General features: G+C 38.7%; 2 protein-coding genes across 2 annotated transcripts in view; one reads left to right on the forward strand and one right to left on the reverse strand.

Moving 5' to 3' along the window:
• The window catches only part of LOC118408305 (lethal(3)malignant brain tumor-like protein 4), a gene marked incomplete in the record, with an annotated part of 21979 nt that extends 3290 nt beyond the window's left edge, over positions 1-18689 (reverse strand). The window contains 20 exon segments of the mRNA XM_035808999.1: positions 2-55; positions 451-585; positions 847-921; positions 1107-1131; positions 1423-1657; positions 2150-2235; positions 2563-2791; positions 3096-3232; positions 3565-3570; positions 3923-4157; positions 4882-4961; positions 5487-5580; positions 5941-6040; positions 6368-6554; positions 7032-7206; positions 7622-7885; positions 8398-8612; positions 8994-9173; positions 9708-9863; positions 18526-18689. Of these exon segments, the coding sequence (XP_035664892.1) occupies positions 2-55; positions 451-585; positions 847-921; positions 1107-1131; positions 1423-1657; positions 2150-2235; positions 2563-2791; positions 3096-3232; positions 3565-3570; positions 3923-4157; positions 4882-4961; positions 5487-5580; positions 5941-6040; positions 6368-6554; positions 7032-7206; positions 7622-7885; positions 8398-8612; positions 8994-9173; positions 9708-9822 (2627 nt within the window).
• Positions 18690-22420: 3731 nt separating this feature from the next.
• The window catches only part of LOC118410059 (protein-L-isoaspartate O-methyltransferase domain-containing protein 1-like), an 11233-nt gene continuing 10027 nt past the window's right edge, over positions 22421-23626 (forward strand). Inside the window, exon 1 of the mRNA XM_035811537.1 lies at positions 22421-22559. The gene's annotated coding sequence lies outside the window, so the exon portion shown is untranslated. The remainder of the gene's footprint in view (positions 22560-23626) is intronic.

The following is a 23626-nucleotide window of genomic DNA, read 5'->3' on the forward strand; positions in this document are numbered from 1 at the left end:
AGTGTACTTCCCGGTCACATGACCTGAGCCATCACACCCAGGGGTGGGACATTTCCTGGTGCAGACACAGAGAGGAACGAGGTTGAAGAGTATGAGTTACATTTCCTCACATTTCTGTCAAAGATAACTAACAAACACTGTATAGCATACTGTACAGCAACAGCAGAGACATCTCGTGTTAAGTATTTTCTATCCCTTGACATATGATGGGAATTTTCTGTCCCTATCCCAGGTGCCATTACCCTGTAAGGTCTTATAATCAAAGTATTTTCTATGCTTTTTTTCCATCTGTCTCTTTCAGATATCTTATATCAAAGGTGCAAGACTCTCCCATACAAAAAATTTGTTACATTTCCTTTGGAGGACCCTCTTACAAACAACACCGGTTCAGTACTTGAATTTATATCAGTATAGAGTGTAGTGTTTAGTCCATGTGTTAGTGTTACTGACTTTTCCCCAGGTGATCTCTCGGCTTGTGAGTCTCTCTCATCAGAGGTGGACTTGGACCCTCTGCCTGGACCCAGTCTGTCCTGCAGGGCCGACTCCTTGTTCATGTTCAGCTGGGAGTACGGGCACCCAAAGGAACTGAAATGATGAAAAAAAAGTATGAAGACAATCATTGTTGTCAGAACCAATCTTCAATTCAAATGATCAACACTTCAACTACACATGTACATCGTATAAGATTTATTGACCTTCACAAAAAGCCTCAAAAGATAATTTTGTCATTAAGCTGCAAATAAAATGCATTTAAACAGTACAAAAGAAAAAAATAAAAAAATTCTGATATAAGTAATGGAAAGCAATGGATTTCTATCAAATCAAAACAAATGAAAGGTACATAACCTGTGATGTCCAGAATACTTGGGTCCCTTGATGTGACCAATCCCTTTGCAGCCTGGAGTTGGGCATCCAATTTGCCTGTTGAACACAATGTCATGTTCATGAGTGCCCCCTACTGGCCCATACACAATCTGCAGGCATTGACCAAAGATTAAGCAATGATTCTTTTACAGTTACTGGTGCTACACTACATGTATCCATGGACTTTATGAATATGTGATAGAAATAAATGTCTTTAAGTAGTATAGGAAATAAATACTCACCCATCTGTATCCAAGTCTGCTGGAGCTGTGAGGAACAAAATGGAACAATACCTGATTACTGAAGTGTATGATAGTCTAATAAGTGTATATAGTCTAAATTGTACTAAGTAGTCGCTGATGAGACAAAATCATTTTGTTGTCAAAGATACTATGTGGGTGTACTTATTCCAAAGACAAGCAGCACATTCCCGATCAACGTCTTTATGTTTGTAAAAGCTTTTTGACAAAATTACACTTCTCCTGCTGTCAAGTACTGCAGAATAGGTCAAACATGTCCCTGTGTTTCATTGTTAAGTTCCAACAGAAGGGTTCTTACACTCACAAGGTGGGCCCTGTATGGGGTGGCCAGTTTTAGCACACCAGGTGGCAGGGTGCATGTCTGGGCTGTCTGCGTCCTCCCAGTAGTCATAGATGTCAGCCCAGCCGTCAAAGTGGACCTTAACACGAGCCTCATCAGTGTCGACTATGGTGGCAACACGGATCAGCGAAGGGTTGCGTCTGTCCACTGCTTCTATTTTGTACCCTTTCAGGAAGCCATGAGTGACTTTCTGCTGGAAACAAAGAATTGCTTTTAAACAAGATAACAGAAAATCATAACCAAGAAACATCCATCCTTTTTTTGATACTGAAAGAGTGCATACAAGAAACAACTAATGAGACAGATAAGTGTAAATTTCAAACTTCAATATCCATTATTCAGAACTTGAACATTCTACTTATAGAAACATTCCTGAATTTGAGCAGTAATTCCACTTCAGTACAATCACACTATACATGTACAGTGGAAGCCGCTTAATTGCACACCCCATTTGACAGTGTATTTCGTGCAATTATCCGAATAGTGCAACAAAGCGAAGTTATTAAGCTGGACCGCACCACCATGGGATTTGGGGATTTCGTGCAATTATCATCATTACAGGTTGCTCGACTCATATCTTATATCATAAAGCATCCTCATTTGTGTTCAGGAAGACTAATGAACTCTTAGCTCAGCTGAATTAATGCAAAAATTACACTGTACAACGTATGTGACTGGTACTAACCGGTTTGAATGCCCGTGCAGGGACAGCCTGAGACTTGGTCTGTGTGAGGTAGTCCTGCCAGGTGAAGTGCTCGGGTTCTGGGTAATCTAAACAACAAGAAAAACATTTCAGTTTTAGTCTGAGGAAAGCACATTCCTTTAAAGTAACTCAAATAGAGAAGAATTACATTGACAACGCTTAAATTGTGGTGTACCCTACACATATCAAACTGGAAGCTGCAATTTATTGATCTAATTCTAATATGTGCCTGTACTGAAATATGAAACTCCCCTCCACTGCAATCATCACAAATAAAGGTTTTGTTTTCCACCTGATCATCAATTAACATAATGTACATGTTAATAAGACTCATCTAATTCATCATGAGTGTTATCTGATAGCTTGAGATTGAGACACGTGGATGAACCACTCACCCTTAGGAGGAGTGAGGATGTTCCCGGTTTCCTCGCACCAGCCTACGGGGTGGATGTAAGGAGAGTTGGGCTCGCACCAGTAGTCGTACCCGTCGTCCCAGCCGTCAAAGTGCACCAGGAAACGGTTGTCCATGACATCACGCACGGTGGCCACACAGATCAGGCTCTGGTTCTTCACATCGACGGCCTCCAGCTTCATGCCAACTCGAAAGCCATGAGAGCTTACATTCTAGTTAGGGAGAAAATTGAGAAGAAATTGTATCATTCCTATCTCCTGTACTGATTAGCTAGTTGTCCCTCGAACAAAGTTGATGTCCTAACACAAAATTTGACAAATGGAAGCAACAATCTAACTTTGACATTGCCATTGAGAATACAGGATGTATCTGCTCTTTCTATATATATCTTCAGCCTTTATGAACCTCTGGCCTAAAACATGACCTTTGGTCACAAAAGTAACATCTTCTTCCTTACAATATCACACTGCTCAGTGCTTCCTCTTTACTTGAAACACTACATACTAGTATACACACCTCATATTTGTCATAATACTCGTATCTTGGCTTTGAGTTAGCGCTGACCGGGGCTGGGCGGAACAGGTGTTTGGGAGCCGGTTGGGACTTGGTCACCTTCAGGTAGTTGTTCCAGTTAAAGGTGTCTGGTGTTAAGCCTATGAAGAACATTCACAAATGGTTTGAGTGGTATTGAGAACAACACAAATCATGGAGTTGTGAGCTCCATACAGTGAGTGAGAAAACAGATGTAAAAGTATTCTTCTGCACTGAGTGAAAAAAAAGAATTGCAACTTGCAAGGACTGAAAATGGGAGTGGAGCATTTGCTAGGAATATAATTACCAGTGTTCAGAATGTGTTAGTATGTTATAGATGCAACATGAATAGCCTAAAATGTTCAATCATTTGAACTCTGGCACTTTTCATGCAGGGCTAACTACAGACATTCAAACTAATTCAATATGCCATGCATCACAACAAGCCACTCACCATTGCCTACGCCAGCCAGCCAAGCAGCAAGAAAAGCAGAAAGATGAAAACGAAAAAATTAATTGCGCAGAACTGTAACATCACAAGGCACACAAGGTATAAATAAACATTAAAAACAAACAAATTTGTGCAAACCTATAATCAGTGAAATCAACCACTAAATGCAAGAATTGCTGGCAGGTCTGTATTAATTGCATGCTAGAAATGCTTGTGCAAAGCCAACAAAACTACATAGATTAGCAATACACAATCATACACATTTAACCCTCTTGAGTATTTAGAGTACACAAAAAAAAATCACATACATAATTATGTACATGTACTTTGTATTTGAGCCCCTGGACCTGACTCAACTTACCTTTTGGTACAGACAGCTTGTGGTTAGTTTTCTCACACCAGCCGACAGGTTTGATGTCCACCGAGTCAGCGTTCCTCCAGAAGTCGTAGCACTCGGAGTACCCGTCGAAGTGCAGACGGATGCGATAACCCTTAATCTCAGCCACACTCAGCACACAGAACACCGAAGGGTGTTTGGGGTCAATGCCCTCCAGCTTCATGCCATACTTGAAGCCATTCTTGCCTTGAGGGAAGGGCTGGCAATTTCAATGGGGAGAAGATTGAATTCTCAGTTATAACAAGTTAACCATGGGAAAGATCTTTTGTACGAACTCTCTTTCAGGTTTGGAACAAAAATTTCTAACAACAAAGTCAGTGGAACAAGTTAACCATGGGAAAGATCTTTTGTACGAACTCACTTTCAAGTTTGGAACAGAAATTTCAAACAACAAAGTCAGAGGAACAAGTTAACCATGGGAAAGATCTTTTGTATAAACTCACTTTCAGGTTTGGATCAGAAATTTCTAACAAACCACAAAGTCAGTGGAAGAAGTTAACCATGGGAAAGACCTTTTGTATAAACTCACTTTCAAGTTTGGAACAGAAATTTCCAACAAATCACAAACAGAAATTTCAAACAACAAAGTCAGAGGAACAAGTTAACCATGGGAAAGATCTTTTGTATAAACTCACTTTCAGGTTTGGATCAGAAATTTCTAACAAACCACAAAGTCAGTGGAAGAAGTTAACCATGGGAAAGACCTTTTGTATAAACTCTCTTTCAAGTTTGGAACAGAAATTTCTAACTAATCACAAAGTCACTGGAACAAGTTAACCATGGGAAAGATCTTTTTTACAAATTCTTGTTACTGTTCAAGTATCCTACAGTTATGTTTGACTCTCTTCACAAAGTGTAAGCATTTTCTCAAGACATGCACACTGAATAGACTATGATTTTGCAGGTTTGTGCATGTGACTCACCTCCTTGAAGAGTTTGACAGGAGCTGCCAAAGCTTTCTCCTGCTCCAGGTAGGTGGCCCAGTTAAAACCCTTTCTTCTTCCTAATATAGAAAATAACGAAATTTCACATGAATCCAAACATGACAATTGTGACACTCTACATTTGACTTGAATTTGAAAGTTCAAGGCAAAACAAAAAGAAGGCTAACAAAATTCTAAACTAAAAGATCACAAGCAACATAAAATCAGAAAGATTGTGATTAAGTAGAAATATACTGTGAGAAACTGACAAACTAGGTAAATGATACATCGAATATGACAGAATCTGACAGAGCAGTCACCTCAGATCTACACTCTCATATCTGAGGGCAGTAGCTAGCCAAATAATCATTATCTATCTGTCATTTTTTACTATGTTACTATTGCAGTGATTCCCACACAACTTTATGAGCTTCTCCAATATCTAGTCCATATTCTTAGTTTGCAGCCGAACATCATCTTTGCTTTAACTTTTCCTGCCTGTAGAGACCCTATCTGCACCATGTTAACTTCCTTGAGCCAGTTCAAACGTCTCTCTCTTTGACTGACAGCTCTGTCAGACTATTCCACATCACACATGTAGATACCATGTTTGATGACTCTAGGCTCTTTACCCTCCTCTCCTGCTGCTCCCTCAGGAGACAGCTTGATTGTCATCTTCAGATCACCATGAGGCTTTTCCTGTAAAAACAACAGCAGAGGTAATAGTTAGATCACTGAACTGTAGTACTGCTCCACCTGCCTGAGGATTTTTTTGGCTTGAAAGGACAGCTGGGTGCTTACATTGTTTTAACCCTTTCTGGCACTGTTATTGACAGCTGCATTACAATATTGTTTTACCTCTATACCAAAACAGATAACACTATTAGTATTAGGAAGGTAGTCCTATATAGGCTTTTATCAAAAGCCTTCATCCCTCCCCATAGTTGTAAATCCTTTTCAAGTTTTATGTTCAGTATCTAGCTTCATTTTTTTTCACATATTCTATGAAGATAACCATAATATGCTATGATTATATGGTTACAATAATATGCTAATTACCTGGTCATCTTCATCCTCTTCAGGAAGCTGAAACTTCTTAAACTTCTTCTTCTTCTTCTTGGCGAGCATCCTCTGTTTGGCTAGCTGCTCCTGGATGTGTCTGTAGCACAAGGCATGTACATTTTACAGGCATATATCTCCAGGATTAGTCGAGTAATGCAATGCATAGGCGAAGTCTTCAGTTTACTACATTTGATCAAGCTTCAACTAAGTTGTGCACACTTACTCTCAGTAGAGCTGTTAAACAGCTACCTTGTTAAAATAAATACAACCCTCTTCTGACTTCGTTTTGATCAACTATGCAATACAGAATTCTTTTTCACCATCCCTTTTTTGCTAGGAGCCCTTTTCACCAATTTGATCTTGCTTTCTTCGTCATGTCACATGCCTAAGTGAAAGTTACAGCTACACAATACTGAATACCCACTTTGGTTGGTGCTGATATCTGCTGGCGTAGATAGCCACGCAGGCCTGGCTGCAGAAGCGTCCGGACTTGAGGAACTCCCCCGGCACGCCGTACTTCCCGCAGCACTCGCAGCAGTGGATCCCCTTCATCTGCTCATGGGGGTCAAACGAGGCCGCAGCGGTGGAGGAGGCCATACTGGTGGTGAAGTCTGTGAAATACATGTACATCCAAGTTGGTGATGACTAACGGACGAAATGGCAACTTTTTAACTAATGATATTCACCAGGGGAGGAATAATTGCTAAATGTCTTTTTCTTCAATTTTGATTTACATTACTTCCTTAGCTGGAGAAGTACAGATGCATGTGTTTGCATGTCTGCCATCCTTGCTTTCAATTTCAGCTACCTGATGGATCATCAATTGTCCCCCAAAACCTAACTTATTATCAGATCAATATTCATTGCCTCTTTATCAGAACCATCTGAAATTCCCTGAGGAATACTTACCATTACAACTACTTGCTGAGTCAATAGAGAAATTCAGACCGTAAATTCTGACTTCAATTTCTGAGAAGACTCGCAAAAAGCATCAGTGAAACACCAGCAAAATATGTCACAAACCTAACATGTCACAAGTCAATCAAGATAAAACTGAAGCAAACTAAAGAACCCCCAGCACTGCTCACCAGCTTTCCCCTTGGCCTGTGTGGTTGTGCCAGTAGTAGGGGTGGAGGAGACAGAGGAGGAGGAGGTGGAGGTTGTAGCGGAGTCCTCGGAACCCAGGCTCCACACAGACTGTTCTCCATCTTCTGTCTCCACTGTACTGATGATCTCCAGTGTTCCAAACTCATTCATCTTAAACTGGGGAGGACACAAAGGTCAAGAAACATGTTGGTACAGGTAAGTTACAACTTTATTTCAAGGACCTATACAGATCTCATTAGATCTCACCTAGACCATGATTCACAAATCTGGATTCTCCCAGGTATGGGATTTATTTGAGGGGGTGGGGGAGTCATCCCAGTCTGCTGAATCTAGCTCAGAAGGTAGGTTGAACTAGGCCTGTGCCTGGGTAAATCCAGATTTGCAACATTTGCACAAAATTACCTAATGTTCCATCTAATCTAAAAGTAAAATGGTACCAGTGTAATGTAATGCTCGATTTTTAAGACCCTAAGTGGAACTGTGATGTCTCTTGACGATTCAGCATTTTAATATGCCCCAATCATCATGTTGTATAAAGACTTCTTTGCTAGAATAATACATCGGCTCATACCTTGAGGTTACTCCCAGGTAAGGTTGCTATCCCATCCTTCCATTCCATGGCTGAGATGGGGTCAAAGTCACCTGGAGAAGCATCAGCTGATTTCTTCTCCTCACCAGCCTGTTCAGCCTGCTGGGTCTGGGCCTGTGCTGTTCCCCCATTGGTCACTGACTCGATGTGAGCCTGGGGCTGTGCCTTGGCCTGCTGTTGCTGTGTCTCCTGCTGTTGAGGCTGGACTTCCTGCTTTACCACCACCGCTGGCTGCTGCTGGGCTTGCTGTGTTCGTGAATACATTTATCATACTTGTGAAACAGTATATACTGGCTTTTTGTCTAATGATAAATGAACATCATCAGCAACAAAACCAAATACAATATGATTATCTTGACCATATTTTTTCTAAAAGCGTATGCATTTTTTAAACTTTTCAAAATTCAAAAGGTGCTGCAAGTTGTTGCCAAAGTTAGGGTGCATACTTTATTTTAGGTTATTAGACAGACGAACGGGAAAAGGACCACAAATAGAGCAAGGTGATGCTTCCGTTATAGGAAGGCTGCGACTGCCAACAATCTCCTTTTATGAGGAGAGTTTTTTTTTTTTAATATGAAAGAAGAGGAAACTGCGGTAAGTTTCAGATGCATTTCTTAAGGCTTAATGTTAATGAACACTACTACTCTTTGCCACACTGTGACATAGTGGATAGGATGCAGCCCCAAACGTGACTGGCATCTACCTCTCCTTGCACCTTGTGATGTAGCATCAAGGATGCAGTCCCCAGTGCTACTCACCTGCTGCGGCTGTGCCTGTGGTTGAGCTGCAGCTGCAGGCTGTTGTACCTGCACCTGTGGCTGGGGAGGCTGCTGTATCTGCACCTGGACTGGTTGTGCCTGCACCTGCGCCAGCTGCACCTGCACCTGGGTCTGCTGCAGGTGGCCCTGCCCTTGAAGCAGCTGTGGCTGTGCCACCACCTTCTGTGGCTGGCTGACGACAGGAGCTGCAGACACTGCAAACATCATGAAAAGATATGGATATTGGTTGAGCTTTGCTAAAAATGTTTGCAAAGTACATTATGTAGAGACTTTCTTTCGGATATCTAGAAACACAGTTAGATGGCAGTAAAACATATCCGCAAAAAGTTGATGATCATAATGACTACTGTTTTATGCCTTTTGTTAAAAAGAAGAAGAAATTAAATGGCGATAAAGATGCTAAGTGACAACGATGGTCTTTGGCATATAATATCTATCTACTTTATATTGCATTCATTGGTTCTTTCTATTCATATCCATTCATCAGTGAGGAAGAATCAAAAAGCAACCTCGTACAATAACAAGCTGACAGAAATCTCTTGCAGCTGACAGAGTCGTGATGCTATAAGCCGTACCTTGCTGTGTTGCCACGGTAGGTTTTGTCTGCACCAGAGGTAACATGGCAGGAAGGGTGGTAACCGTGACAACGGCTGCCTTTGGAGTGAGGGGCTGGCTGATGATCTGTGGCTGCACCACTTGTGGGGACGACTTCAAGATGGCTGCAGTCTGTTGGGCGTCAGGGCTTAGAACTGTCCCTTTGAAGATAGGAAACCAAGCATAGTAAACATTTGAACTTGGACAGCTAGTTCATCTATCTCCTTTTGAAGTCATTATTCAGTGAACATGGAGCTTAAGAGATTGGAAAACTGTTAACAAAGAATAAATCAAATTGGTTTATCTGACACTGTTATAAACACAATTGACCTTTTATCTGGACATCTGTGCAACAGAAATACACAATCTTTACTCTCTGTGAAAGCTAGACAAATCAAGCATATAGCTAGAGACCATTGTCAAAAAAAACATTCTAATATCAATTGTCCTAGATAGGCAATGCCATAGACAATTAACTAGCAATATACATGGGTATAAAAAAGGGGTTGAACATCCACCTGCAATTACTTTGTGATTGCAGAAAAACACAATTTACACTTTGGTAAGATAAAAGAATGAAGATGAAGATAAAAGAATACTGGCTCAGCACAATGAAAAAAATATAAATAATTGCAGAAAGCACATATTCTAAGCCCTTTATAATGGTGAGTACATAGGTTATGTAACTCTCCTACCTGGCCTGACCACCATGTTTGCAGGTTTCAGGTTGATGGGTTCCAGCTTGACTTTCTTGGGTGGGGAGGGCTGCAGCTCCCCCTGACTGGGGGGTGGGGGTGTATTGGTTGCCATGGTGACGGTATCACAGACACAACACCTTTAGATGAAGTCACCTGTAGGAAGAAATGAAATGGAAACTAAGGATCAAGTAACAATTTTTACTAGAAGAAACTAATTATTAAGTAATAACATTACCATTGATAAAAAAAGAAAACAAATTAATTTTCACTATCAGATTTTGAGTATGAATGCACTTTATCCAATTTCTTCAAAAAAATATGGTTATAATTTTATAAACTTACATTGTAAGGCTTGGTTTTTTTACAGGTAATTTTACACATCAAGCCTTCAACACAGTGCACCCCTTCATTGTCATTGGCTGTGTCATACTAAGTATCAGCATTCTAAAAGTAGTATTTCCAGGCTTTGTGAACTATAAAAAAAATTGAAAGATGATCAAACACAGTGCGAGACACTTAAGGTTACAGCGAGAAATTGCAAGGAATAATAAATTTTTTGTCATTTATATCAACTAATGGACCACTTCTGAATATTCATCCATTGCAAGAACATTAAGGTTTTTTTCTCAACACCTAGAGAAACCCTACAGAATTGAAACATTGCTGAAAACAAATCTGACAGAAACCCAGCAGTGAACATTCCATTAGCATTCCTGGAGTTTGATTTCATGTTGAGATTTCAGGCATGTTGTTCTTGTGGAAAACAGCTTTATCTGTAGGATTTAGTATGTAGACAATTGGGTTCAACATAACATAGTCTTATATTAGTTATAATAAGGAGAGAACCATGCTTGAATAATAATTGTACTTTGTACTATGTATAGATAGTGAAGGTCAGAAGTTCAATGATCAAAGTAATATGGATATCTTTGGCCATCTGGCATTATACATTATTAATGTAACAGTGCAAAGGACTGCCTTATATATTCTTCATACGGCAACCATTCACAAGAAGGTCAACTAAACCATTCCAAGAAGAATGTATATAATATCAGCAGAAGAATTTCTATCTACTTTCTTCCAAAGTCAACATTGTCTTCAACAAATGCTACTTGAAAAATCAACTGCTTCTTTCAGTCAGTTTTTTTTAATACAAAGGGAATCTTACTTAGAAATTTGCTCGATTCTTTTATACATTTGAGAGATTATATGGGTAGATAAAACCTGGAACAGTACTTTTAGTTGATAACTAGATATGCAATTAACATAAAATCTTTGCCTGTGACCTAATGATTTTGTAGACAATGTCATCTACACATCGCTTTTGTCAGAATCAGATCTGGAAAGAATCTTTTTTACTTTCAAACCCGAAATTATTAGTATTTCTATAACTACATGTACTTCCACCACATTTCCTCTAAATCTGGGTTCACAGAATTGCAGTTACCAAATACTTTTTTTTACAACCAAAACTTAGCTACAAAAATTTGCTCAACTTGAATCCCCCGTTCTTCAATTTTATATTTCTACAAATAGTCGCATAGAAGTAATAAAATGATTGATAAAAAACACACAAGCTTTCAATCTATATTTGTTTATTGTTATGTTTTGGTTCTATCTGGTAGGATAGGTCACATGACCTTGCAAAATAAATGACACCTGAAATACCATTTGGGTTCTATTACTTCCCCAAGGAGGGCAATTATATGCTTATGCAGCAATTATATCAGTCCTTGGAAACATTTTGTTGACCTGTGTTAGTCATAGCATTTGTGGCTGCAAATAAAGCTGAGAATATGAGAGGATCAAACATGTTAACATAAAACATTTTGAACACGTTGACAAAAGGGTTTCAAGTCTTTTTTACACATAGCTTTCATACTTTTATGTTTCAAGTCTTTTTTACACATAGCTTTTATTCTTTTATATATTACCCGGTAATGAGTTCAACCGTGGAGCTTGCTTGCACTGTTACCAAGGAGGCCAATACGCCGAACGTCTGAAAATTGGCATTTTGAAACAAATTCCCTACTTGATTTTTGGTGCCTTGTCTGAAATTGTCTTTATGTAACCACCTTCAACTACAGAATGAAAAGCCTTTTCAAGACTACTGCCACAAAGGCAATTGTTATCAAAAGACCTTAATGTTGACTTTCCTATCAATTGTCTTTTATGTTTTAACTTCTACATGTATAATCTTAAACTAAAAAGAACATACCTATTTAATGAACATATAATTAATATATCATTTTCCTGCTTAACCTATATCTCGACTGATGATTTGAAAAACCCTGCAATGTTGAAAGTCAAACGACACTGTAAAGTGCACATTGGCCTTCAGTAATTACTAGGTGTGTCAAAGGTTAGCAAACACAGGCTATCGCTGTGTTGTGCCAGGGTTAAATCTGGCCAGAGGCATCATGGCAACTAGAAGAACAAGTCGTGATCAGATCAGAATGATTTAGCATAATTTGATGCTGACAATCGAAGTACAATTGTATTTAAAACAGAAGAAAACTGTGGCCTAAAATGTAAGGTACTATAATGCAGCTGATTTAAACAACTTCTCCTCACATTACTTGTTATTAGACCCTATTTTAACTTGAAGTCTTAAAAGTTGCAAGTTTGAACGGTTGGCATAACGTCACTTCAGCAAACATCACTTTTTTAGGTACATGTTGCCTGGTGTTATTCTCTACGTCTCAGTGGCAAAGAGTGTCAAGTGGACCAAAGTATGATTTCAGAATTAGGTATATTTTCTGAAGACACATAGTATACCTCGCACTTACTCGCATGTAAGTTAAAATATGCTTTATTTCCTTAGCTAATTGTTATAGTCAAACTATGTAGAGTACAGCAATGGGTTCAAGTAACAAAATGAAACATTTCATTAATGTCATTCAACAGAATAAACCACCATGACCTAATTCTAATAGATGCTGTTCAAAATATGATATTTTCAAAGGAAATGTTGTAACATCTATGCTGCTGGTGACAGTACCTGTAATGCTAATCACAGCAACACAAGCATGTATGATACTGTAAATGCAGAAACTTTCGTGGTAGTTTAATGTTTGCAGTTTTTGCGGTGGCCGCTTCACCGCGAACTTAAAACCACCGCGAATATTTTCCATGGCAGTAAGAGACTACAGTGCATGGTACTACCGCAAACTTAAAACTTTTCCCGCTGTGCGAAATTAAATCCCCGCAAACTTACATACATTTACAGTATACTAGGATTTATTCTATGGAGGTAACATTACAACTTAAAACAACAATTCCTTTGTGACCACCTCCTTCCACAAATATTAAATTTATCAATTTCGGGTTAACCATTTAGTCTGCTCTTGAATGGTCGATATTACCAAAAGTACTAGAACAAACTAATAACCTGAAAAAGATGGAATATAACAACAAAAATAAAATGAAAGTACAGGTAATCACTGTTCTTCAAAAACTATGATCTAGTGCGAGATGTACACAAAAATGTTGTTAAGTAAAACAATGACATACATGTGTAACTGCACTGGTATGCTGACCTTTTCTGATTCAGTGACTGACGTCAGAGTGTGCATATTGTGCGCATTATCAGCAGGGTACTGCCTATAGCTAGTTGATGTACATGTAGCATACGACCATACTGGACAAATTTTCAGCAGTCTGAAAAACTCACAAATCCAATGAAATATATTAACTGGTCTTGCTCAATCAAGCAGATATGGTGGATGGGGGCAAACATTCATTTTCTGCATGATTTCACATTTTGTTACCATGGAGGACATTGCAATGACTTACTTAATGGCCACCTATTGAAAGGCAATACATATCATGGGTCGTTTGGCCAGTAGTATAGATTCCAAGGTCTAACACTGTGTGCAGAACGTGAAAAACCTTTTCATTTACAGGTTTCTACTGGTATCTACAGCTTTACTTTTAACAGTCTGTATTTGAAGAATTTCACACGAAAACAGTCAACAAAGTCACCTGGCAGCATTCTTACCTTATCTTCACATTTATTTTACACAAGTAAATGGTTTGTAATAATCATTGCCAAATAACAAGAAATTGAATACTCAACAGAATATTACATTTGAAAATTATCACACCAGTCTTTGAACAGTAAAACTGGTTTTGAAGATGTAACTTCACCTTTCCACAATGATTTGATGCAATCAGTACTTAAGATTTGTCTCCCTCTGCAAGAATAGCAAGGGTGTTACAGAGAGGTGACTTGGAATGAAAACCCTTTATTGAACCTCTTTTCTTCAATCCATCTTCCAAGGTTTCTCCAAAAATATAGTTCTGTATAAAAAACATTCACTTGAACATCAGGCCTGCTATTCAAATTCTGAGATACTACTTTAAGAAAATTAGTGGGAACAAAAATTGCACTATTGTTGCATAGACAATGCCTGTATTACATGTAACACCACACCCAAGTCAACATGGTATGTTTTAGCAGACAATTAAAAGCAAAAAAAAAATACCATGAGAATAAAAACAAGATTGAACATTAGACATACTGTCTTTTACAAAGGCAACATTCAACTTTTTTTCTACCATAAAAAAGGTAAAAGCGATATTGGTCTGGGCTGATCGTTTTATACCCAGGTTCAAGGTAAGGATATGCCAGTCAACATAAATGTCTGCACAGGAGGAACAATTTTCATAGAATAGGGAAGCAGACTGGTGAATTAAACAGCAGCAACAAGCAATACTTACGTAACATTAAGCTGTACTAATTACTTGGTAATTTTAGCCCCTTTTTTATCATTGGAACCTTGAATTAACTAGACCTCTATCGACCTATAGTCTGACCCGATATTTTGAGTCGCAACACCTCAACAGTGTAAAATGTTCTCACGGTGCAAACAAAGTTTTCCATGTGCCATTATACCTCAAACTAAATGTTGAAGTTGAATGGTATTAAAAAAAAATAATGCTCTGTAACTATGTCAAAAGTATTTTCACACAGTTTATAACTAACAACAACTTGCAAATGTGACACACCCTAAAACATTAATACTGATGGTAGCACGGGCACAATATGGTTCAAGGGGACAAAGCTGTGGCATTGTGTGAAGTGGTTTGCACCTGTTGGTCAGAACAATTGTCTCCTCACAGCTATTTCACAATGAGTTTAAACAATAATGTGCTCATACCTAGGTTCTGTAAAAAAAACAGGCTGAATCCCTAACCAAGCCCTAATTTCTATTACATTTTTTGTGTGTACACGTCTTAATTAAGTTATATTTTGTTTCTAATTGATACTTTATTCCTTTGTTACTTGTGTATTTTGTTTGTTTTGGGGAGACAACATGCAGAGGTGAGCAATCACCTGTTTTATCTCCATCACTCCATTGTGATCTATGGTAAAGCTTAAAAAATAATAAATAAATCAAATCAAATAGCACTGTATATGTCCGTAGTCACCAGAAGTAAGAAAAAACAACTACCAAAACCAAGAAGGTTATAGGCTTCACTGTTCTGTTGTTATAACTCACTGCTGCATGTTTGGTATAAATAATACAACATGTACATTTTGATCTTGCTACATTGCATACATTTTCTTTCCTCTACTCTACTCTTCTCCATTCTACTCTAAAATACATGCATGAAGAAAGAAGACAAGATTGGTTTATACTCTTAACTTAGGTTTTCTGTCAATTAATGTAGGAATAGAAATTAGATGGACTATGTTGTTGTTTTTACAGCAGCTAGAACATCAAAAACACTTGATTCAGAGAAGGGTGCATGGCAATAACAAGTGCATTTATCCTACAAACAGCATGAAAACTGATATACCATTAATAGCTAGTGCTCAAAATACTTTTTTCAGCCAGTTTGCCCGGACAGCAACCTGAGTCAAAAGACAGGTTGTGCCATCAACATGTCTGGCTGCCCCACTTCCAAGTTATTACTTTCTTCAAATCAGCTACTTATCCATTATCTTATGCTTGGTCTTATCAAGAAATGTTCCAAATGCAAAATTTCAGGTTGCGCGCTGTGCTACCTGGGTTTAAAATCAAGTTGCGTCAGGCAAAATGTGCAAGTGCATTTGCAAGTGTGCAAGTGGTTTTTTCAAGCACTGTGCAAGTGCATTTGCAAGTGTGCAAGTGGGTTTTTCAAGCACTGGATTATCACTGTCAGACATAAGGGTCATTATACATGTGTTTACATACAAGTTTAGAACATGAATACAAGTTTAGAATCAATCTTTCACTACAAAAATCAAGGCCAAACCAACCATTATCCGCATTCTTTGAAGATTTTTTTCCCAAATTACCATGGAGGATTTTTTACCTGGCTGGCATGAAAGGAAGCCATTTTCGTCAGCCAGTCAGTACTCTGACTCAGGAGAGTAACAAAAAGTGTTATTTTAATCTACTGGAAGGGATATGTAAAACGTTTATTTGGGAATATCACTGCTGTTAGTTTAGAACACCACCATTTCCTATGCACTGTTGTTTCCAAAATAGACTCAGAAAAATCAATGATTGTACTTTCATCTTGGGTATTTGTTAGGTTTGGCAAAATATTATTGCTTTATAAGGCATCATAAGATCATACATCTTATTGACCTTTGAACTTTCACTGCTATTTAAAAATACTTTAGAAAGTGCACCATGGAAAAGTTGACTTATTAAAATGTTTGTGTAAGTAGGGAGAAAATCTAAGTTCTAGAAAAAATATCGGCAGTGTATAAACTTTCACCTTCAAAAGAATTCAAAACCCAAAAGAACAATGCAGGAGAATTCAAATACCAACCTGAGAATATGTTTTTCTGAGACAAAAAATAATCCTTGACCCCCAGTTCACACTCAAAAAATCAAGCGGCTTGCACGTTGAAGCCGCTTGAACACGCAAGCCGCTTGAAAAAAATTACGTTCACACTCATTTCAGACAATCAGATTAATCGTACGCAATCCAAGCTGATTGCAATTTCGTACCTAGACTTCAGGTACTTTTTTTACAACATTGTTTTTAGGTTTTCTCAAACTCACTCTTAATAGTCTTATATCATGATTCAAAGAGAGATCTGTTCAAAGATACACTTGTTTTTTTTGTGATTTTTTTTTAGCTCGCTGTGTTTCCTCTCTCCTCAAGAGCGTGATAAAAAAAGCTTTGTTTGCTTCCCATTCCACTTGTCTTGACCCTACAGCGTTTTTTTCTTTCTTTCCAGACAATTATCATTAGGCACAAAAATTAGTAACGTGAGCAAACCTGTCAGTGTGGCGTGTGTTCCTGCTCCCGATACCTGGATATATAACCTCCAACAGGGGGCAAATCGGAAATTTACATAGAATCTATCCACTTTGCATTCACACTCGTGGTTTGAGCTAATCGGCTTGTTCACAAGTGTCTCAAACTACCTCTCAGGGAAGGATTGAAAACGAGCCGGATCTGTGAAAATCCAAGCCGCTTGGAGCGTTCAGACTCAAGAAAACGATCTGGATCCTTGCAATTCAAGCGGCTTGCACGTTGAAGCCGCTTCATTTTTTTGAGTGTGAACGTAGTTCCCTGTTCATTTCCCAGCCCACACATTTTAAAGGGAAAGATAGAATTCTTCATTGTCAACAATTGTTCTCACTTTAAGCACTTTCAAAATCCAACTCTTTCCCAAGGGGAACAAGCCAACCGATATCTACAAACATGTTTAAAAGAAATTTTTGAAAGAAAAATTTTGCCCATTGTATCAGAACCTGTCTCACCGGAAAAAGCCCTTTAAATTTCAAACATAAACTGCACTAGCGCTTGTTTTGTGCATTATATATTTGATGTTGCTCAGTGCAGCTTCAAGCAACTTGATTCAACTTTAAAACGTTTTAAACAAGTTAACAAAAAAACATCAAGTCATTCAAAATTGAGGAAAAGAAATAAGAGAGTTGTTTGAAAGCTGCACGCCCTCCTATGTTCATCAGGTGAATGGTTTCTCCCTAAAGACCCTTCACCTTTTATGCAAATGATGGCCCAAATTATATCCTAACCAGCCCTTGGGGGTCTGCTCAGTACACAAACTACTTTTTGCAGGTTGACTTATTTCAAATGGATCTTATAATGAAAATGTTCATTTCTTCTGAAAACAAGCAGAATTCTACATTTGCTTCATTTTCTTTTCTCTAGACAATACTTTACTGACCCACAGAAAAAGAAAACCTTGTGCAAACATGAGTTATGTTAGTAGTGTCTAGGGACCAAAATGTGGTGACCAAAGTTGACCTGATCTGCTTTCCATTCATTCTTTCTTCTTCCACCTTTACGGATCTGCACGTACAGTACAGCAAAAAATCTAACTAACTTGACTCATTGGCTTCTTCTTTATTTTCCCCCATGTTTTGATGGGATTGGAATGTTTAGAACCTCTTTTTTTCGCGCTGCAAAAACGTGGCATCGAGCTGAAACACAATCTGCACCCCCAAAAATGGCGACACGAACACTGCGGGCAAAAACAGCACTGCGTGGCGCAAAACTTCCGGTAAAACTCGAGAATTCCAACGGTCAAACCGGTCCAAACCTCCAAAATCTCAATGTTGTGAGCATTCGCTAGCATTTAGTTACATATTTGGATGTCTGATTGGTGTAAAACGAGCGTAAATTGCGACTTTCTTGCTTACGAAGTGTGTCCTCGTGCAAGTTTGGGGGATGGGCATTCAAACCTCCATTTCCTCTCAACACGGAAAACACACCAGCAATCGGAGAAAGCGAGAAAAACATTAATTAGCGGACTAATAGACAGACTACTATACCCTAGACTCTTAGTCTAAGAACTTTTCGATGTGTTGAGCGCAAAATTTGAAGGTCAAGTGATACTTACTATAAGAAAATGGCACTTTTTTCCATGTACGTCACTCAAAAGTCGAAGCGAAAGAAAATGTTCGTCAACGCAAGAGAAACAACATTACCATCGGAAAAACGTACAAATTTTCGACTATTTATCGGGTAAAGCTCTCTGACAACTGAATAAAAGTTAAGAACAAATACTTGTCTTACGTTCTACATGCTTTCTGAATGGGCAAATTTTAGTTTCTGTTCCAGAAATAAGGAAAAAGTAAGATTTTCTCACCAGTTTTTCCCAAGCGCCATTAGAGCCACATTCGAGATGAAGGTCCGTAGAACGCATGCTCAATAGGCTCTTCCATCAACATTTCTCCCTCCCGCATGGAATTTGATACGATGCTCTGGCGTCAGTCCTTGGCACTAATGGTAATACCAACATCACTGAAACATAATGTGCCTGCTTCTTATATGCTGATGTAGAAAGCTAAATTATCAATAAATCAACTAGATTCTAGGACAGTAATCTTTAGACGGACCAACCATTTTGATTATGTAGAAAATTAAGGCCGTTCATTTGAACAAGGAGGTTTTAAAAAAAGTAACGTTATATTATACGGTTATATATAAAAAAACACAAAAGCCTTGAAAATAAAAGCTGGCTGCAACTTGAATTGCTAATTTGCTTCTCTTTTTGCTTTTTAGTTAGTTCTTCCTTATAACCTCAATTATAATATTCATCTCCATGCAAGTTATCAGTTAGGTCTTAGGCGACTAATCATGATCATGCTGGCGACAGCTAAGGCGTGTGTACATCTATGTAGTATGCATGGTTCCTGGCCTTGCCAATAAAACAACCGGCTCGGCCGGCGTAGTTAAAGTTTGTGGATGTGTGGCACTGCAAAATAGATCATAAGTGTAGCCACGAACACAACTTCCACTTAATTTCGCTCGATCAAAGTTAGCAAACAATGATACGGCAGGGGGAAATGCCGGCAAGTCGGGGAGCATCCGGGTCAGTGCGGTTTGATTTGTGGAGCATCATTCCTGTGTGGACTAATGAAAGATTGGATACACTGCGTCTCATACATGGTTTAACACCGATGCATCTAAGAAACATAATGTTACATTTCTTCTGGTTGATGACGTCTGCAGCCACTGCGTAAAAATCAATTAGTATCCCGATGCATACAATACCATACAATACATATTGAGGTATCAAGTAGATTGTCATTACTTCTCTGGAAAACGCGACACCCACAGTTTGAACACAATGGCGCTACATCACTGTCCTCAATATTCTTTGACGTTAAGCGTTCGTCAGTCAATAAACCAACCGGCTAATTTGCGTATTTGTAAAAAAAATATATATATATATATATATATATATATATATATATATAACGGCCATTAGATCATATTTCAGATTGTGATTATACTGTGGTTCCTTTGGTTCTCCCTAAGCCTCAATTGTTCCACTTGGCGGGTTGGTGTGCTAAACATATATTGTTACATTCCGACGTCTGAATCGCCATTTTGTAAGTTATTCCGAAATCGCTGATGGTTTTCCATTAGGTTTTCTTTTCGAGGATTCCACGTTGACCTATGTCTAAAGACAAAAACTGTCATCGAGTTAGAAATAGAACAAAGCAATACGATTTGATAAAGGATATCATATCATCATGGAACAGATTTATGGGGCTGTTACTTAAGATTCAGTTCACATCTCAGGAACGACGACCGATATCTTCGGACTTAATTGGTGGGCGACAAACTGCTTTTACGGAAAGGCGCCACGCTTGCGTAACGTACGTGTGTTAGAAGGGACTGTCATTTTCAAGAAACGATAGCAAAGAAACGATACGTACGTTTATCTTTATCTCACAATACCAATTTTTCGATTTCATTTTCCTTTAACCACAAGAGCTTTACAGAAGGCGTAAAAGAAAATTGAAAGCAAAGACATTCAGAAGACACGTCATGATAATGAGACTAATGACCATGATTGGTAGAAATCTAGATCTGTACACATAATTATGTTAATGTTATGTGATGCTTTTGTGTTACAAAGTTTATCTTACTTAATATACATCACAGAAGGTGTGTGAAGTTTTTTTAAGCTGGAGCAAAATGGCTTTTAGTATAAATCTAGGGAATGATCGTTGGGAACAGGAGAAGTAACGCTCCGTATTTTTGCAAGGCAATGGGAACCGTTGAATAGTGTAAAGAAACCGAAGATTTGAAGTAGCCACAGCAATCTTGCATCTATATCTATCTAATACAAGTATTATAACGGCGGCATCTGGGGAATGTTGACAATTACAACGCCGAAAGGTGCCTACGTACGGTGGAGTTTTCGTTCAGTCCGTTTTGCTTTTTAATACGTGTTGTCAACATTGATGCTGAAAATAATCATACCGGCCCATGTCTCATAACACTGACGGGAGTAAAACACACAACGTAACTCCAAGTTTACAGTATGCTTTTGGTAGTTTATTGGAAGATCGGTATGTAAACAGTAGATAGTGATATATCAACAACACGTATAATATTTCACTCTGGTCATCTCTTTGTTTGTACAGTTCCACGCCTGATTAAGGCCAGACCGCTACCGTGTAGCTCACCACAGTTGGTTTAGCCAGGAGGCTCCCCTAATTCAACATCTGTAACGTATTAGTCCTGAATGGACAGAGTTTTCATCATCACCTGACAAAAGCTTCGTCTACAACCTTACGATCTCTCACATTTTGTAAGAGGAAAACTTTTAGCTGATGCATTTTTCTTTGTTTGCCATCACCACTTGCATCGAAACGGTGAAACCATCTATATGTGACATGCTCAAAACGTTGAAGAAAATACTTTTGTAATGTATCAAAGCGTACAAAAAAAAAGACAACAAATTTATTGGGGTCGGTTTACACATACACGCGGGGCCTGCCATAAAAAAGGTCGATAACCCGGAATCTAACAACTTTTATCGATTGCATGTCTACGGTGAAATTATCATTGTGATCTTTTGTTATTCATATATATTATGTTAGCGTTAGTTGAACACATGGAAGTCTCCAAACCAAAACTGCGCACATCTAAGTTTTATGAAACTATCTAAATAAAGGCTTGCGGTAACCAAGGAGGTTTTTAAACCTGTGTTTTTTTAACCTCATTGTGGTAACGAATACGAAATCATCATAACGACACCAGCAGATGTGATTTGCATGGACTGAGGAGCGGGTGTGAATTCTCAGGTTCAGTTTTGTTGTCGTTCACCATTAGATAACCTCCTGGATTGAACTTGTGGCATGGTGAACTGGATTCAACTTGACCAGTCTGCCTTGGGATGTGTCAACACCGTCACACAACTGGTCAGGTGCTAAAGCAGATGCGAAAATCAGCGTTTAATTGAAGTTATGGCATAACCAGCCAGGCTTGTGCCACGAGCATTTGCACCAAAGTTTATGGCCGCATATACGTATATGAAGTTATTCACAGCTAGTAGTATTCGGCAAGAAGCACTCCACGCAGATATGCCTAGCACTGCAGCTGCGATCACTCGACTGTATACATGTAATGTTCGTGCGGAGGGAGGGCACACAATAAACCAACTGCGTCATTGCATTTTTTTCCCACTAGAAAACCACTGTTAGCTTTTCACAATAAGGAGTTCTAAGCGATTGAATAAATGAAAAAAAAAAAAACAACAACGGTTTACATCAACAAGTCCGTCAACTGAAGTTATAAAACGACAATTACTTTCCTCAAGAAATTAAATATAAACAGGGGTAACAAACATAATTTTCTACCATTGTTTTGTTCAAGTGTACACTTTTGTTTGGTTTCCAAATATTACGAAATGACTAAAAGCTATTTTCACGTACGGTTGATTAAATTCATCAAATGCCGTGTCATGTCTAATCCCAATGATGAAAGAAACTCATGAAAAATCCATGAAGATAAATTCTGTCCCAGGAGGCGCTGCGTTGTCCCATGACGTCATGGTATGCTAATTACCCAGAGTGCCATGTTTATATTTTGATTCAGTCCGGCAGACTTGCGAGCACATATTCCCGGGATAAGGTAAGCATTTCAGCTCGATTTTCTCGGCAAATTGGCTTAAAACTTCGCAGATGCTACCCACGTCATGAGCAATATTTGTTCAGGCATCGAGGCGTGCTGTTACGGCGTGGTGCGTGGAATATTTGGGTAATTTTCTGTGTGATGTTTTGTCGGGACCAGTTCCCGTGCAAGATGTTTCTGCGTCTGGTCAGCTGGTCTGGTGTTTACATCCTTAGAAAATGGCGGCGGTAGAATCATGAAAAGGCACACATGCTTGTTATCTATGGCGCATCTGGAGAAATGTCCCTTAAACAAGTGTCTCCGTTTCTGGAGCAAGATTGACAAAAGAAGATTTATCCTGTTCTTCTAGTTGAACGAGGTCAGAGAGATATATAAACAGCCCCCCTCCCCCTTCCCGATATCTCTGCTCTTGCGTCATACCTTTTAAAGGAACGCGCACTTCTTTTGCACGGGAAAAACAGCACAGGCGTTGTTACCATTTTATAACAGAGTTAAGAAAGACTACTAAACATTTGATAACGAACACGAAAAAACAAGCAACAAATTATGTCACGCTTATTGTCATGAACTGACGAAGTGTGAATTTTCACAGGGGACTTCAAAAGTGCACCGTCGTAGCCCATCCTTTTCAATTCTTTGTGCTTTTGAGCTTCAAAGTTGTTTGATTCACATTTCTAAAAATGCCATTTTTTCACATTTTGTGTTTTGTCCAACTATCAGTATCAGAATTTATATGCTATACTGTGTAATATGGTCAGATCCAGGTCAGTAATATTGCCTCTCTTGTTGTTTTGTGTCAACATTCCACTGAAAGATGATGATGCTCAGTGAAAACATCCAGTCACCCTACAGAACATGTGATCTGCTCCTCATATCATCATCCTATTTTGTGTCAGTGAAGTTCAGCTCCATTTGCTGAAGGGCAGGTGATAGCAACCCTTTATTCAAGAGATGGCCCTCAGGTTCCTAAAGTGCACAGTGATGGCGAATCGCTTCTCTGTCATTATGCCTGATGAAGTCTAATATGCAAAGCGCTCTTGTCAAATGGCTAGATTTGAAACTATATA

Source organism: Branchiostoma floridae, chromosome 2, assembly GCF_000003815.2.
Source record: "Branchiostoma floridae strain S238N-H82 chromosome 2, Bfl_VNyyK, whole genome shotgun sequence".
In the NCBI taxonomy this organism is placed as follows: domain Eukaryota; kingdom Metazoa; phylum Chordata; class Leptocardii; order Amphioxiformes; family Branchiostomatidae; genus Branchiostoma; species Branchiostoma floridae.